Source organism: Ixodes scapularis, unplaced genomic scaffold (assembly GCF_016920785.2).
Source record: "Ixodes scapularis isolate PalLabHiFi unplaced genomic scaffold, ASM1692078v2 PGA_scaffold3__209_contigs__length_174095766, whole genome shotgun sequence".
Taxonomy (NCBI): Eukaryota; Metazoa; Arthropoda; class Arachnida; order Ixodida; family Ixodidae; genus Ixodes; species Ixodes scapularis.
Window position 1 is genome coordinate 57,755,087 of NW_024609868.1, and position 16,839 is coordinate 57,771,925.

Genomic DNA, 16,839 nt, shown 5'->3' on the forward strand with positions numbered 1-16,839 from the left:
CGGGAGAGAAGGGCGCCGGCGGACCGGAAAAAATCGGTTTCTTCGTCCGGTTCCCCGACTCACCGACCATCCTCTGCTCGAGCACCGCTAACTTTTCCGAGGGAGGATACAAATCCGGGAGGCGACGTCACACCGGACTCTGATTTTTGGTATTTCAAAAAGGAGGGCCGAACATGTTTTACGACTGCCGTTATTAAATGTTATAGAAATGTCGCCTACAGAGCTTCTAAATTTCATGATTTTTGACGTCGCCACTCAAAAGAAGCGAGGAGGTGAGGAGCGGGAAAGAAAAACGCCAAAAATAAAAAAGCGCGCGCGCGTGAGAATTTTTTTTTTTTTTTTTTGCGATGCGGGTTTTTTTTTTCTTTTTTTTTGCGTGTTTATGACTACAACTTGCATCGTTTTAGATAATAAAAAAACGACCTTTAGGGTGTCAGTGCCCCTTGAAGGAGCAGTTGCTCTTCGATATAATAGGGAATCGTGTAATATTTGATCGAACCCACTGAACTTTGTTAGGCTATTTGCTCTCAAATATATGTTTCAGGTTTCATGTATTTGAGGTTTTCACAATATTTACACTGTAGGTTAAATGGAGTTTTGTATAGATGCCATAGGCCCAGAACTGGGCTAGAGCGGCGGTTACATCAAATCATCAAATGCATGTCATGCACATGCACCGCAGTTTTTGCAGGAGTGGTGTCGCCGCTTTCAGCAGAATCCTTGCGCAACACATAATTGTCCTCTTTAGACCTTTTAAGAGGACTGTTCCGATTCTTTCAAAGCTGGAAAAGAAAAAGTGTGGGAGCATCAGTAAAATATTTACAACATTGTGCAGCAAGACACGCTGTAAGTTTTCTTATGCAGTGGAAAAAAAAAGCTATTGGTACTTTCTGACACTGTCAGCCGAGCTACTGGTTCACTACTAGTCAGGCACGAATCTGCCCTGTGCTCCCGCCTTGCCTCGATTAACTACTTGTTATCGATATAGTTCGAATGAACAGCATAAATGTTCTGTTAAACGTGACATGATATTGTCACTATTTTCACTAATTTTAATGACTTCATAACTCGCGGCTCGTTTTCAGTTGTCGGTATTCGAACATGAACACTGTTTTTTTATTAAATACTTGTACTATCCCACTCGTGGGTTACTAATATATTTGCTGTGGGCTTTTGAAATCGTACGGCTAGATAACTATAGACCCGAACAAAAGTATATTATCAAGCTAGCTCACTAAGTGAGCCAGCTACGACCATGTACGGCCAAGATAAACTATCCTAAGTCAAATGAAACACCACAAAAGACTGTCGGGCGCGTCCCTCTGTGTTTATTCTTCAAGGTTATCAAGCTCCGACTTGCCCACGTGACTGGATGCATGTCATAGCCACCTTTGAAACTTGTGTGAGATTGCCCGAAAAACGGGTGCTACGGTGGGAATTCTGCTGCGACTGCATATGGGTCAGTCACACACACATTTGCTCACTCTTTCAACAAACTTCCGATAAAGAAGATGACTAAGGGTCATTGGAGCTCACCTGATTTTCCAGTTTTCGATGTACTGTATCAAGTGTCGCATGCTTATGATTTCCTTTTTGTGACGAACATGATATGGTTCCAACAGTTGGCCTTCATGTTCTCTTGCTGTTGCGATTGGAAACAATTGTGATATTTCATTCTTACCGCTGAACATATGATTTCTTTCAAACAGCGAAACAAGTCTTACCATTGTTTGAAGTCTGGTTCTCAATTCCCTTGTCAGCATCCGTTTTGTTTACGAATACATACATGTAACAAGCTGGAGAGTGCTTTAATGGAGTCACCGTGTGATATACTCCCGTAATTATCTAATATCATAACGAGAGAGAGAGAAAAAAAAGAAAAAAAAGGACAGAGTTCTTACTTGAAAGCACCGAAGACAATGCATTTATTTTACGCGTAAATGCATGTTTTTGATGACGTGTCATAACTAGACTAAATAGCATCGCGCAATGACTCACGTTCGCTCTTTGTCCAGACTTCAAGACCACGCTCGACTTTGTGGATGCAGACCACAGGGATACTGTTCCATGCAGAACTTCCAAGCTGGCATTTTCGATAGTTGTTTCTAGGTAGTTTAACAAGGAGAAGCCTAGGAAATAAATAAAATAGCTCGCAGTTCTGTACTTTAGAAAGTATGAATCCGATCGTTTTCATTAATATTTTTATTAAGAGGCAGCGCAGATGTCTCATGAATGCAATTCCCTTGCGTGTCTTGTTTTCTAACTTGCAGGCTTTACTATATCTTGTACCATTTTCGGACGGGTTTAAACATATAGACAGGAAGAACACAGTCTTCGATCGATTTATCGCAAACATGTTTGGTCATTTACAAAACACGTTGTTGCTTGGCGATAAACCGATAAAGGACTGATTGCTTTCTACCTACATTTTAACCCCTTGATCTATATCGCATGTTTTCACTGACGTAATTTCGTCCACCATTTTGTTGTTGTGAACTGTCTGGCGTGTGCTGAAGGCGACCAATCCAAGGGTTTTCATGACCCCTCATATTCGTAGAGCATATAAGCTTATAAGTCTTACAAGGCTGACATATTCTCAACAGGTTGCGATGTAATCCTTCAAGTTCGTAATTTTGTTTGAATAAAACAACGAAATGGCGGATTGACGTCATGTGAAAACACCCTATAGGCTAAAGACGTCCGCACTACATACTTATACAGTACGAATTCAATTACAGTAATTGGAAGTAAAGGCACGATCTATCTGTACAGCGAAATGTAATAGCTCACGCGAACGGTGGTATGAAATAATCCGTTGTTACAAATGTCTGTTTTGTTGCAAAAGATACACTCATTCATAGTTGAGAATTTGCGAATAGTAGATCTTTCTTCTTTATGGTCTCTCACTTATGTTGCAAAGCACGAAAGCAGTCAGTGCTATGTGTACTTCTGATTCACAATGCATGCTTGCCTGTGATGAGCATTTTCACGATAATAGGGAATTTTTTAAGCTACTTGCTGGTGCGCACAACGTCTACAATACAGTATAACTTAGGAAAAAAAATTAGTGCCCTCTGTTATAAAAGAGTTGTGTAGACAGCATAATCAAAAGTAGGTGCTTCTTTAGATTAGGCTGTCTACACGACATAGCATGATGAGTTTGCTTACCCTAAATATTCCTGCAGACACTGCGTGCCATTCACTGCTGTTTATGAAAAAAGCTGAAGTCGAAAAATGTATTTGAAGCATCATGACCAGTATCAGTTCTGCGGGGCAAGACTAAGCACAACGTTCACAATACTTTATCCGAGCTTGTCATTTTTTTTTTTTTTAGCTTTGCAGATTGCAGTGATTAGCCCTCTGAGTACTTCATTGAAAAGTAGACGTAAGGGCATTTGGGATTTCTAGTCTATAAAGGGCGCGTACCAGAATTACAGGTTGATATATAATGCAAATAGTAAGATATATCTGTACATTTTTTACCTGGAAAATCTGCGATGAACTCGACATCAGCCATAACTGACGTATTGAACACCTCATTTCGAATTTTCTCTAGGTTGCTCCTCCAGTCATTGAGACTGGTTAACACTGGGAGTACCCAGGGAACCCCTGAGAAGGGCGACCAGGGCTGCTCGAGGATGTTAATTGTAGGATCGTACATTCTGTAAAGCAGGAAAAAAAGAAAGAATATATATATATATATATATTAATATTGAGTACCATTAGTGTATTCACATGTTGTTTCCTCTGCGCGGGAAACATTGCAATCAACGAAGTTTAGCTTTGTGTTGTCATTATGATTATTATCTTGTCAAAAGTAATTTTGTAACTTGCATTATGCATTTTTTTTTTCATCTTTAATATATTATGTTAGTCCTGCGGTTTCTTGTATATGCATATAAATAACGTTCGTATGGTCTACGGGTTCAGGATGATATATTCAGATCTGAAAGCCTCATTGTTACTTGGCCGTAAAGGTACAGAGGCGTTGGCACGTAAGAACGAAGTTAAAAACCGCGTAAGTTGCGAAAGCTAGAACGCTTTGCCTGTTTGAGTAGTTAATAGAATTAAACACGTTCTAGGGGCAACTTCTATAGAAGGAACGGTCGTTCAAACCTTTGAGCGAACCGTCCGTTCAGCGACATCCAGACGTCGATGTAGAACTCCACGTTCTTCATTCCAAACTCCTGGCGGACTCTGTCCCGCACACAATGTGCGAATTGAACTACCATATCTGCCTGGTGGTACCATCTTGTGGAGGTAGTGAATTGCTGCAAGAATAGGAATAATTTAGATACGTCTGTTAGGCAAAATAGTCTGCGCAGTTTTTTTTGTAGAATAGGGATTTTGCATACGGATTCTTTAGTATTTGGTTTATACTGACCCCAGGGACTTTTAGCCTAAAACTGGTGTGACGTGCTCGCAGTGCATGCTCTGCCGTGATCAATGTCGCGACAAAGGGGACTTCTCCGGCTCCGTGCATGTCCGTATACTTATAATTATTGTAATTATAATAAAAAATGAAATGTAATAAAACGAAATATAATAATAGTTACTATAGATCTGTGCCATTATAAAGGAAGGCGATTAAGCTCGCCAAATGACGATGTTGAATTTACAGTAAATCTGCTTATGTACTGTAAAAAAAAACACTTGCATTTGCATTTGCTTTCTGTAAATAGAGGCAGTCACCGCTATCTACAGAGAGAGCTCAAGTAAAAAAAAAATATTTTTACCTAAAAACGATGTTTGCGATGTGACTAAGCGATGGCTTTTTTTTTTCGAATTTATCATTGAGCCGCGAAAAGGGAAATTTTATGAGCATGTTCCGAGTATCAATGGGCGCATCATGATCACTTTTTTTTTTAATTATCTCGGGGCAAGTGCTTTTTTCTGTGTATAGGAGCGGGAGGTGAGCAGGATCAATATACACCAAAGCCTCACATCGGGTAACAGGTTAGCGATCCGTACCTCGGGGTTCAGAAAGTGCGCCTTGCCGGTGCTGTTATCGTAGAGCACAGTCTTGATGTGAATGGGCCGCCAGTTGTGGACCATCATGTCCCAGGAGTAGCCGTAGCTTCCTTCCGTCCAGGTGTTGTAACCCTTGGTGATGCCGTGTGAGTAAGGCAGGAAAAGTTGGAGCGCAAAGTGCAGGCAGATGAAGAACGTTGTCATCTTCCACTTGCGGAGTTGGCGCATCGGGGGCGGTCGGCCTTCGTCGCGACCCTAAATACAAAAAAAAAGTAGTGTTTTTAAGTTGAGTAAATATTTTGCGCGTCAAGGGCGGTTTTCTGCACAGGGGTGCGCAAGCAGCTCCATCCCAGGGGTTCTCCAGGAATGCTCTGGTTTTAAAAGTATTTAAATAAGGGTATACCTGATGCCCTATTTATCGCAAGATGTTATGGCGCTGCGCACCTGTACCTAGAGGCCGTTGTCCCACCTTTTCTCTTTGTTTCAACAACGCATAAAGTTGGGCGAGTTAGTTTGACATCATGAAAAGGGGAACAGCGCGAAAATAAAGGAGGGACGAGAAGAAGAGGTGACGACACAAAGAGGGGTCTCTTGGTGTCATTTGATCGTTTCACCAAGGCCATACATATCGTACTTGTAAAATGCACTGTTTTAGCAACTATAGGTATCACCTCGCGTTTGTTGTTTATTCGAACTGATATATGGTCGGAAAGCAGGCAGCCATGGCAGAAACTCGGACTAGTTTTTGTTGAACCTATACGGAGGGCAAGTTCGTCTGCTTCTCGCGCAGGGGGTAGCGGTGACGTCAGAACGCCGAGCCCTGATTGGCTGATCGCGCCCCCCTATCTGAGCGTCGTCTGCTCCTTTGCAACGTCGTCTGCTCGCAACGTCGTCTGCGTCTGTCTTGCCTTTTCTGCGACTTTCGGAAGTGCAGAGGCGATCTTACGCCAAAAATGTGCGTAAGACAAAACTTAAGAACAAATTCGTATTCACGAAACGAAATTTTCGAAAGTTTTGCGCAGGTTACGACGAAATTCTGCGACAGCTCCGAAGCTGTCTTACGCACTTCTTACGATCAAATCAGCATGGCCGACAGCGTCGCGGTCGCGACGACCCACGGACGTTTACTTTTTTACGTGCGCTTCTGACGCGTCCCGCCTTCAAGCAGCAAGAAAAAAGTAAAAAGTACTTGAAACAGACCACGACGAACAAGAACGCTGGATCCACAAACACCCGGGAAAAGCTCCCACGGCCACGATCCCACCGAACGCGACCAAACGAGCTGGGCAGTTAGGCCTAGCAGGCACTCCGCGACTCGGCGACCGTCTGCCCACGACCGGCTGGTGTGCTGAGTGGAATATGCCCGCGCGACCCTTGTGAACCCTTCCCATATTATACTTTGATCGCTGACCTCAATTTTAGATTAAGGGGTCAATTTCTTCCGCTTGTTATCTCCTTGTTTCCCGAGGCAACGGTGACTCTCGCCGATGAAAAAGCGGTGAATCTCCGACAGACGCAGCAAAGGTAAAGCAGCCATCGCTTTGACCGCTTTGCCTAGCAGACGTAAAGCAGACGACGTTAACTGCGCCAACCCGCCGACGCCGTTAAAGAGTGAGGGGTCTCGCCGCAGACGAATGGAGGGGAAAAGTATTTGGGAGGGAACTTGCCTCGGTTCTAAGCAAAAAAACCTCGGCGCCTCGGGACACCTCGCCAGTGAGTCCTTTGACTTCCCTCCTTGATGCTCGTCTGCTAGTTGTTAGACAAAAAGAACGTACCGCTCGAGTTATTTCGTCTGCCCTCTCTTAAAGGCGAGGTCGAGTTCGCTCCGAAAGTCGCAGGAAAGGTAAGACAGACGCAGACGATGTTGCGAGCAGACGACGTTGCAAAGGAGCAGACGACGCTGAGATAGGGGGTTGCGATCAGCCAATCAGGGTTCGGCGTTCTGACGTCACCGCTACTTCCTTTCTTATGCGCAGAAGACGAAAATGAGCCCACTTGCGAGGCGTATAGGGTACAAAAGAACCGATCGCTGACAGACGTCGTGGTAAAATTGGTAGCGAGTATAAAAACACGGAGCCTCGTCAGAGAGTGTTCTCATGTTGTAATTGTCCGTTTTTTTTTATCGCTTTTGTCGTTTGGGAGGTGTTACGAGAAAAAATATCGCAGGTTTTTTTTTTTTTTTTACTGGTCATAAAACCGTTATCTGCAGCACTAAAGCCGAAAGGCTGAGTTTAATTGGACTTTCAGCCAGCGTTTATGTCTTGCCGAAATGAAGCTCTGAAATGGCTGAACTTTGATCCTCTTTATATATCTGAAAGAGTTGGCCGTATAGCAACAGAAGCTAAAATGATCAAGGCTTGTGCTCTAGATTTTCTACGTCGTCACAGCCTGACACTGAGCGAAGACTGGACATGCTTCAGCGTTCGGCTTGGGGCCGTTTCTAGACAACACGTCGAAGGACGCTCGGCGTCATGTTTCGGGTAGAGGAGGCTCTTCGCAGGCCTTCCTCGATTATTCTATGGGGTGTTGACATTATTCATTTGTGCCACACGAGGAGGCAACTGCAGCTTACTTTCTGGTGTTAATCTGTAAAATGTCGGCGCCAGATCGTTTTCTCGTTAAACTGCGTAGTGCAATCTCATCGGAGTTTCGGCTGTGGCTCGCTCGACGAACGGCAACAATATATCATCAGTACCCGAGGCAACAACCCTTATCGGAGTATGCATCTCCGGATCGGGGTAGTCGGCCACTGAAGAGATCGTAGGTATCTAAGTGTGAATTAAAAAAAAGGTCTTTACCTCGGTCTCTTTATCTATACGTAAGGTCCGTGTGGATGCATACCCCGATCCGGAGTATGCATCTCCGGATCGGGGTAGTCGGCCACTTAAAGGGCTACTCCACCGATTTTTTTATTGTCTCCGATTTGCTTGAAATTTTGCTAAACTAACCAACAAACATCGCGAAAATAGTATCCCAAATATTAGGTCAAAATATTGTTTTTTCGCGAAGTTATTGAATTTACAGTTTTGGTCCTCACCGTGTTTTTCAAGCTCAAAGTCTCTACTGGCAACAATGAAAAAGTGACGTCAGTGGAAGGCAGGGGTTCACTCTTTGGGCTGTAGATTTTGTTTTAAACTGATTCGAAGCAGTTTCGTGGTGTCAAATGAATGCTTGGGAAGCTCGCTGCAGTACCCGCGCTCCAGCACGGAACAAATGATTGGCATATTCTATTTTTTGGCTGCTTGCTCGACTGGCAAGCCTGCCTGCCACTGACGTCACGGCCCTGAAAAGCGCGCGTATATTTGAATGTTGGTTTTTGCATCATTTTCATTTGCCGATTTCGCAATAACTATTATGAATTTCGCGATTCTAAATAGCATACCGGAGAGAGTAAAGGCCGGGGAGTCAGAAAATATAGTTAGTTGAGGTAGCTCAAAAAATCGGTGGAGTACCCCTTTAAGAGATCGTAGGTATCGAAGTGTGAAATAAAAAAGGTCTTTACCTCGCTCTCTTTATCTATACGTAAGGTCCGTGTGGATGCATACCCCGATCCGGAGTATGCATCTCCGGATCGGGGTAGTCGGCCACTTAAGGAATCGTAGGTATCGAAGTGTGAAATAAAAAAAGGTCTTTACCTCGCTCTCTTTATCTATACGTAAGGTCCGTGTGGATGCATACCCCGATCCGGAGTATGCATCTCCGGATCGGGGTAGTCGGCCACTGAAGAGATCGTAGGTATCTAAGTGTGAAATAAAAAAAAGGTCTTTACCTCGGTCTCTTTATCTATACGTAAGGTCCGTGTGGATGCATACCCCGATCCGGAGTATGCATCTCCGGATCGGGGTAGTCGGCCACTGAAGAGATCGTAGGTATCGAAGTGTGAAATAAAAAAAAGTCTTTACCTCGCTCTCTTTATCTATACGTAAGGTCCGTGTGGATGCATACCCCGATCCGGAGTATGCATCTCCGGATCGGGGTAGTCGGCCACTTAAGAGATCGTAGGTATCTAAGTGTGCAATAAAAAAAGGTCTTTACCTCGCTCTCTTTATCTATACGTAAGGTCCGTGAGGATGCATACCCCGATCCGGAGTATGCATCTCCAGATCGGGGTAGTCGGCCACTGAAGAGATCGTAGGTATCTAAGTGTGAAATAAAAAAAGGTATTTACCTCGCTCTCTTTATCTATACGTAAGGTCCGTGTGGATGCATACCCCGATCCGGAGTATGCATCTCCGGATCGGGGTAGTCGGCCACTTAAGAGATCGTAGGTATCTAAGTGTGAAATAAAAAAAGGTCTTTACCTCGCTCTCTTTATCTCTACGTAAGGTCCGTGTGGATGCATACCCCGATCCGGAGTACGCATCTCCCGATCGGGGTAGTGAAATAAAAAAAGGTCTTTACCTCGCTCTCTTTATCTATACGTAAGGTCCGTGTGGATGCATACCCCGATCCGGAGTATGCATCTCCAGATCGGGGTAGTCGGCCACTTAAGAAATCGTAGGTATCTAAGTGTGAAATAAAAAAAGGTCTTTACCTCGCTCTCTTTATCTATACGTAAGGTCCGTGTGGATGCATACCCCGATCCGGAGTATGCATCTCCGGATCGGGGTAGTCGGCCACTTAAGAAATCGTAGGTAGCTAAGTGTGAAATAAAAAAAGGTCTTTACCTCGCTCTCTTTATCTATACGTAAGGTCCGTGTGGATGCATACCCCGATCCGGAGTATGCATCTCCGGATCGGGGTAGTCGGCCACTTAAGAGATCGTAGGTATCTAAGTGTGCAATAAAAAAAGGTCTTTACCTCGCTCTCTTTATCTATACGTAAGGTCCGTGTGGATGCATACCCCGATCCGGAGTATGCATCTCCGGATCGGGGTAGTCGGCCACTTAAGAAATCGTAGGTATCGAAGTGTGAAATAAAAAAAGGTCTTTACCTCGCTCTCTTTATCTATACGTAAGGTCCGTGTGGATGCATACCCCGATCCGGAGTATGCATCTCCGGATCGGGGTAGTCGGCCACTGAAGAGATCGTAGGTATCGAAGTGTGAAATAAAAAAAGGTCTTTACCTCGCTCTCTTTATCTATACGTAAGGTCCGTGTGGATGCATACCCCGATCCGGAGTATGCATCTCCGGATCGGGGTAGTCGGCCACTGAAGAGATCGTAGGTATCGAAGTGTGAAATAAAATAAAGGTCTTTACCTCGCTCTCTTTATCTATACGTAAGGTCCGTGTGGATGCATACCCCGATCCGGAGTATGCATCTCCGGATCGGGGTAGTCGGCCACTGAAGAGATCGTAGGTATCGAAGTGTGAAATAAAAAAAGGTCTTTACCTCGCTTTCTTTATCTATACGTAAGGTCCGTGTGGATGCATACCCCGATCCGGAGTATGCATCTCCGGATCGGGGTAGTCGGCCACTGAAGAGATCGTAGGTATCGAAGTGTGAAATAAAAAAAGGTCTTTACCTCGCTCTCTTTATACGTAAGGTCCGTGTGGATACATACCCCGATCCGGAGTATGCATCTCCGGATCGGGGTAGTCGGCCACTGAAGAGATCGTAGGTATCGAAGTGTGAAATAAAAAAAGGTCTTTACCTCGCTCTCTTTATCTATACGTAAGGTCCGTGTGGATGCATACCCCGATCCGGAGTATGCATCTCCGGATCGGGGTAGTCGGCCACTGAAGAGATCGTAGGTATCGAAGTGTGAAATAAAAAAAGGTCTTTACCTCGCTCTCTTTATCTATTGTAAGGTCCGTGTGGATGCATACCCCGATCCGGAGTATGCATCTCCGGATCGGGGTAGTCGGCCACTGAAGAGATCGTAGGTATCGAAGTGTGAATTAAAAAAAGGTCTTTACCTCGCTCTCTTTATCTATACGTAAGGTCCGTGTGGATGCATACCCCGATCCGGAGTATGCATCTCCGGATCGGGGTAGTCGGCCACTGAAGAGATCGTAGGTATCGAAGTGTGAAATAAAAAAAGGTCTTTACCTCGCTCTCTTTATCTATACGTAAGGTCCGTGTGGATGCATACCCCGATCCGGAGTATGCATCTCCGGATCGGGGTAGTCGGCCACTGAAGAGATCGTAGGTATCGAAGTGTGAAATAAAAAAAGGTCTTTACCTCGCTCTCTTTATCTATACGTAAGGTCCGTGTGGATGCATACCCCGATCCGGAGTATGCATCTCCGGATCGGGGTAGTCGGCCACTGAAGAGATCGTAGGTAGCTAAGTGTGAAATAAAAAAAAGGTCTTTACCTCGCTCTCTTTATCTATACGTAAGGTCCGTGTGGATGCATACCCCGATCCGGAGTATGCATCTCCGGATCGGGGTAGTCGGCCACTTAAGAGATCGTAGGTATCTAAGTGTGAAATAAAAAAAAGGTCTTTACCTCGCTCTCTTTATCTATATGTGAGGTCCGTGTGGATGCATACCCCGATCCGGAGTATGCATCTCCGGATCGGGGTAGTCGGCCACTGAAGAGATCGTAGGTAGCTAAGTGTGAAATAAAAAAAAGGTCTTTACCTCGCTCTCTTTATCTATATGTGAGGTCCGTGTGGATGCATACCCCGATCCGGAGTATGCATCTCCGGATCGGGGTAGTCGGCCACTGAAGAGATCGTAGGTAGCTAAGTGTGAAATAAAAAAGGTCTTTACCTCGCTCTCTTTATCTACACGTAAGGTCCGTGTGGATGCATACCCCGATCCGGAGTATGCATCTCCGGATCGGGGTAGTCGGCCACTGAAGAGATCGTAGGTATCTAAGTGTGAAATAAAAAAAGGTCTTTACCTCGCTCTCTTTATCTATACGTAAGGTCCGTGTGGATGCATACCCCGATCCGGAGTATGCATCTCCGGATCGGGGTAGTCGACCACTGAAGAGATCGTAGGTAGCTAAGTGTGAAATAAAAAAAAGGTCTTTACCTCGCTCTCTTTATCTATACGTAAGGTCCGTGTGGATGCATACCCCGATCCGGAGTATGCATCTCCGGATCGGGGTAGTCGGCCACTTAAGAAATCGTAGGTATCGAAGTGTGAAATAAAAAAAGGTATTTACCTCGCTCTCTTTATCTATACGTAAGGTCCGTGTGGATGCATACCCCGATCCGGAGTATGCATCTCCGGATCGGGGTAGTCGGCCACTGAAGAGATCGTAGGTATCGAAGTGTGAAATAAAAAAAAGGTCTTTACCTCGCTCTCTTTATCTATATGTGAGGTCCGTGTGGATGCATACCCCGATCCGGAGTATGCATCTCCGGATCGGGGTAGTCGGCCACTTAAGAAATCGTAGGTATCGAAGTGTGAAATAAAAAAAGGTATTTACCTCGCTCTCTTTATCTATACGTAAGGTCCGTGTGGATGCATACCCCGATCCGGAGTATGCATCTCCGGATCGGGGTAGTCGGCCACTGAAGAGATCGTAGGTATCGAAGTGTGAAATAAAAAAAGGTCTTTACCTCGCTCTCTTTATCTATACGTAAGGTCCGTGTGGATGCATACCCCGATCCGGAGTATGCATCTCCGGATCGGGGTAGTCGGCCACTTAAGAAATCGTAGGTATCGAAGTGTGAAATAAAAAAAGGTCTTTACCTCGCTCTCTTTATCTATACGTAAGGTCCGTGTGGATGCATACCCCTATCCGGAGTATGCATCTCCGGATCGGGGTAGTCGGCCACTGAAGAGATCGTAGGTATCGAAGTGTGAAATAAAAAAAAGGTCTTTACCTCGCTCTCTTTATCTATATGTGAGGTCCGTGTGGATGCATACCCCGATCCGGAGTATGCATCTCCGGATCGGGGTAGTCGGCCACTTAAGAAATCGTAGGTATCGAAGTGTGAAATAAAAAAAGGTATTTACCTCGCTCTCTTTATCTATACGTAAGGTCCGTGTGGATGCATACCCCGATCCGGAGTATGCATCTCCGGATCGGGGTAGTCGGCCACTGAAGAGATCGTAGGTATCGAAGTGTGAAATAAAAAAAGGTCTTTACCTCGCTCTCTTTATCTATACGTAAGGTCCGTGTGGATGCATACCCCGATCCGGAGTATGCATCTCCGGATCGGGGTAGTCGGCCACTTAAGAAATCGTAGGTATCGAAGTGTGAAATAAAAAAAGGTCTTTACCTCGCTCTCTTTATCTATACGTAAGGTCCGTGTGGATGCATACCCCGATCCGGAGTATGCATCTCCGGATCGGGGTAGTCGGCCACTTAAGAGATCGTAGGTAGCTAAGTGTGAAATAAAAAAAAGGTCTTTACCTCGCTCTCTTTATCTACACGTAAGGTCCGTGTGGATGCATACCCCGATCCGGAGTATGCATCTCCGGATCGGGGTAGTCGGCCACTTAAGAAATCGTAGGTATCGAAGTGTGAAATAAAAAAAGGTCTTTACCTCGCTCTCTTTATCTATACGTAAGGTCCGTGTGGATGCATACCCCGATCCGGAGTATGCATCTCCGGATCGGGGTAGTCGGCCACTGAAGAGATCGTAGGTAGCTAAGTGTGAAATAAAAAAAAGGTCTTTACCTCGCTCTCTTTATCTACACGTAAGGTCCGTGTGGATGCATACCCCGATCCGGAGTATGCATCTCCGGATCGGGGTAGTCGGCCACTTAAGAGATCGTAGGTATCGAAGTGTGAAATAAAAAAAGGTCTTTACCTCGCTCTCTTTATCTATACGTAAGGTTCGTGTGGATGCATACCCCGATCCGGAGTATGCATCTCCGGATCGGGGTAGTCGGCCACTGAAGAGATCGTAGGTATCGAAGTGTGAAATTAAAAAAGGTCTTTACCTCGCTCTCTTTATCTATACGTAAGGTCCGTGTGGATGCATACCCCGATCCGGAGTATGCATCTCCGGATCGGGGTAGTCGGCCACTTAAGAAATCGTAGGTATCGAAGTGTGAAATAAAAAAAGGTATTTACCTCGCTCTCTTTATCTATACGTAAGGTCCGTGTGGATGCATACCCCGATCCGGAGTATGCATCTCCGGATCGGGGTAGTCGGCCACTGAAGAGATCGTAGGTATCGAAGTGTGAAATAAAAAAAAGGTCTTTACCTCGCTCTCTTTATCTATATGTGAGGTCCGTGTGGATGCATACCCCGATCCGGAGTATGCATCTCCGGATCGGGGTAGTCGGCCACTTAAGAAATCGTAGGTATCGAAGTGTGAAATAAAAAAAGGTATTTACCTCGCTCTCTTTATCTATACGTAAGGTCCGTGTGGATGCATACCCCGATCCGGAGTATGCATCTCCGGATCGGGGTAGTCGGCCACTGAAGAGATCGTAGGTATCGAAGTGTGAAATAAAAAAAGGTCTTTACCTCGCTCTCTTTATCTATACGTAAGGTCCGTGTGGATGCATACCCCGATCCGGAGTATGCATCTCCGGATCGGGGTAGTCGGCCACTTAAGAAATCGTAGGTATCGAAGTGTGAAATAAAAAAAGGTATTTACCTCGCTCTCTTTATCTATACGTAAGGTCCGTGTGGATGCATACCCCGATCCGGAGTATGCATCTCCGGATCGGGGTAGTCGGCCACTGAAGAGATCGTAGGTATCGAAGTGTGAAATAAAAAAAAGGTCTTTACCTCGCTCTCTTTATCTATATGTGAGGTCCGTGTGGATGCATACCCCGATCCGGAGTATGCATCTCCGGATCGGGGTAGTCGGCCACTTAAGAAATCGTAGGTATCGAAGTGTGAAATAAAAAAAGGTATTTACCTCGCTCTCTTTATCTATACGTAAGGTCCGTGTGGATGCATACCCCGATCCGGAGTATGCATCTCCGGATCGGGGTAGTCGGCCACTGAAGAGATCGTAGGTATCGAAGTGTGAAATAAAAAAGGTCTTTACCTCGCTCTCTTTATCTATACGTAAGGTCCGTGTGGATGCATACCCCGATCCGGAGTATGCATCTCCGGATCGGGGTAGTCGGCCACTTAAGAAATCGTAGGTATCGAAGTGTGAAATAAAAAAAGGTCTTTACCTCGCTCTCTTTATCTATACGTAAGGTCCGTGTGGATGCATACCCCGATCCGGAGTATGCATCTCCGGATCGGGGTAGTCGGCCACTTAAGAGATCGTAGGTAGCTAAGTGTGAAATAAAAAAAAGGTCTTTACCTCGCTCTCTTTATCTATATGTGAGGTCCGTGTGGATGCATACCCCGATCCGGAGTATGCATCTCCGGATCGGGGTAGTCGGCCACTGAAGAGATCGTAGGTAGCTAAGTGTGAAATAAAAAAAAGGTCTTTACCTCGCTCTCTTTATTTATATGTGAGGTTCGTGTGGATGCATACCCCGATCCGGAGTATGCATCTCCGGATCGGGGTAGTCGGCCACTGAAGAGATCGTAGGTAGCTAAGTGTGAAATAAAAAAAAGGTCTTTACCTCGCTCTCTTTATCTACACGTAAGGTCCGTGTGGATGCATACCCCGATCCGGAGTATGCATCTCCGGATCGGGGTAGTCGGCCACTGAAGAGATCGTAGGTATCGAAGTGTGAAATAAAAAAAGGTCTTTACCTCGCTCTCTTTATCTATACGTAAGGTCCGTGTGGATGCATACCCCGATCCGGAGTATGCATCTCCGGATCGGGGTAGTCGGCCACTGAAGAGATCGTAGGTAGCTAAGTGTGAAATAAAAAAAAGGTCTTTACCCTCGCCCTCTTTATCGATATGTAAGGTCCGTGTAGACAACAACGGAGACACAAACCGGAACCGAAACATAAAACAAAAACCGTTAAAAAGCGTAGATTTTTTGCTGTTTTTTCTTTTTGCTAACCGTGGATTTAACCGAAACTGGAGACAACTGCTAACTCATACCTTACAATGGTTCGGAAGTAAGAAACATCGATAAATGTTACCTTCAAGGAATCCCATGGTGTGATTTTCAATTTTGTTCAATCGCATGCTTCGCGCGAATGATAGAGTCTCACAGCGTGGGCAAGTGGCACTGCATACTTCTCGTGAAAGTACACGCGAAAGGAGGTGTCGGGATGCCGCATTAATGGACAAGTCTCACTTTGTCGAGCATTTAAATTTCCCTAAATTGTCCGCTATGTTAATTAGTGATTTTAATTAGTTAGCCGAGTTATCGCAAATATTAGCCACCCACATAATGTCCCCTTGGGCGTATAACTCACTCGCACAAACCACATAAGTGAAGCTTTAACGGCTTTTTTTTAAACAAATGTGCAAAAATAAGAATAAAAAAAAACACCCTTTATATAGGGTGTCTTTTTTTAAGCTTTACAAATTTCTTTTAAAAAAAGGCATGAAAGTTACATTTATGCGGTTTGTGCCGGTCAGTTATACGGCCAGGGGAACATTATGTGGGTAACTAATCTTCGCGATAAGTCGGCTAATTAATTAAAATTTCTTAATTCACTTTTTAGTTAGTGAAAATAGACATAGGGTTCCAATTAGAAACTTAGAGGGCGTCATCGAAAACTACTAAATAAACTCTTTTTAGAACGACTTCAAGCTCGTGGGAAACTCGGGGGCGCGCCAAAGTTACCACGCAGTGGCAGAACGCGATAATGATCTAATCATCCGCGTTCCGCCACTGCTAGCTTTGCGCCGGCCTGCTTTTTCGGCGCCCCCCCCCCCACCCCTCCCCCCCGAGCAGTAAGTTTGGTTACCGAACAGATTCTGCTTTTACGGTTACGGTTACCGAGCAGATCCCGCTTTTCATCGGTTTTCGGTTCGGATTTTGATTCCGGTTTTAGTTCCTGCCAGGCATGAGTACCTTTGATTTCCCACAATGGCCTTATCGGGATAAAAATAGATTCTACTCACGATTAACTCTTCACGCTCCTTACCTTTGACTCGATAGGGTACCAACACTGTTCGAGGTTTGGTTTAG

General features: G+C 45.0%; 1 protein-coding gene across 1 annotated transcript; it reads right to left on the reverse strand.

Annotated features, from left to right (window-relative positions):
• Positions 1 to 1,532: 1,532 nt before the first annotated feature.
• LOC120838827 (vitamin K-dependent gamma-carboxylase) lies at positions 1,533 to 16,839 on the reverse strand. Its single transcript, XM_042292734.1, has 5 exons — positions 16,796 to 16,839; positions 4,972 to 5,226; positions 4,117 to 4,271; positions 3,484 to 3,662; positions 1,533 to 1,642 (listed from the first exon to the last, which is right to left on the reverse strand). The coding sequence occupies exons 2-5, from the start codon at positions 5,197 to 5,199 to the stop codon at positions 1,533 to 1,535; spliced, it is 672 nt and encodes a 223-aa protein (XP_042148668.1). The 5' UTR covers positions 5,200 to 5,226; positions 16,796 to 16,839.

Bases quoted from the DNA above. Each gene is read 5' to 3' on its own strand.
- LOC120838827 (XM_042292734.1), bottom strand. From the start codon at position 5,199: ATGCGCCAACTCCGCAAGTGGAAGATGACAACGTTCTTCATCTGCCTG. The intron at 4,272-4,971 runs GTACGGATCGCT...CTATTCTTGCAG, and splicing joins CGCACTTTCTGAACCCCGAG to CAATTCACTACCTCCACAAG. The intron at 1,643-3,483 runs GTAAAAAATGTA...CAATCGCAACAG, and splicing joins GTTCATCGCAGATTTTCCAG to CAAGAGAACATGAAGGCCAA.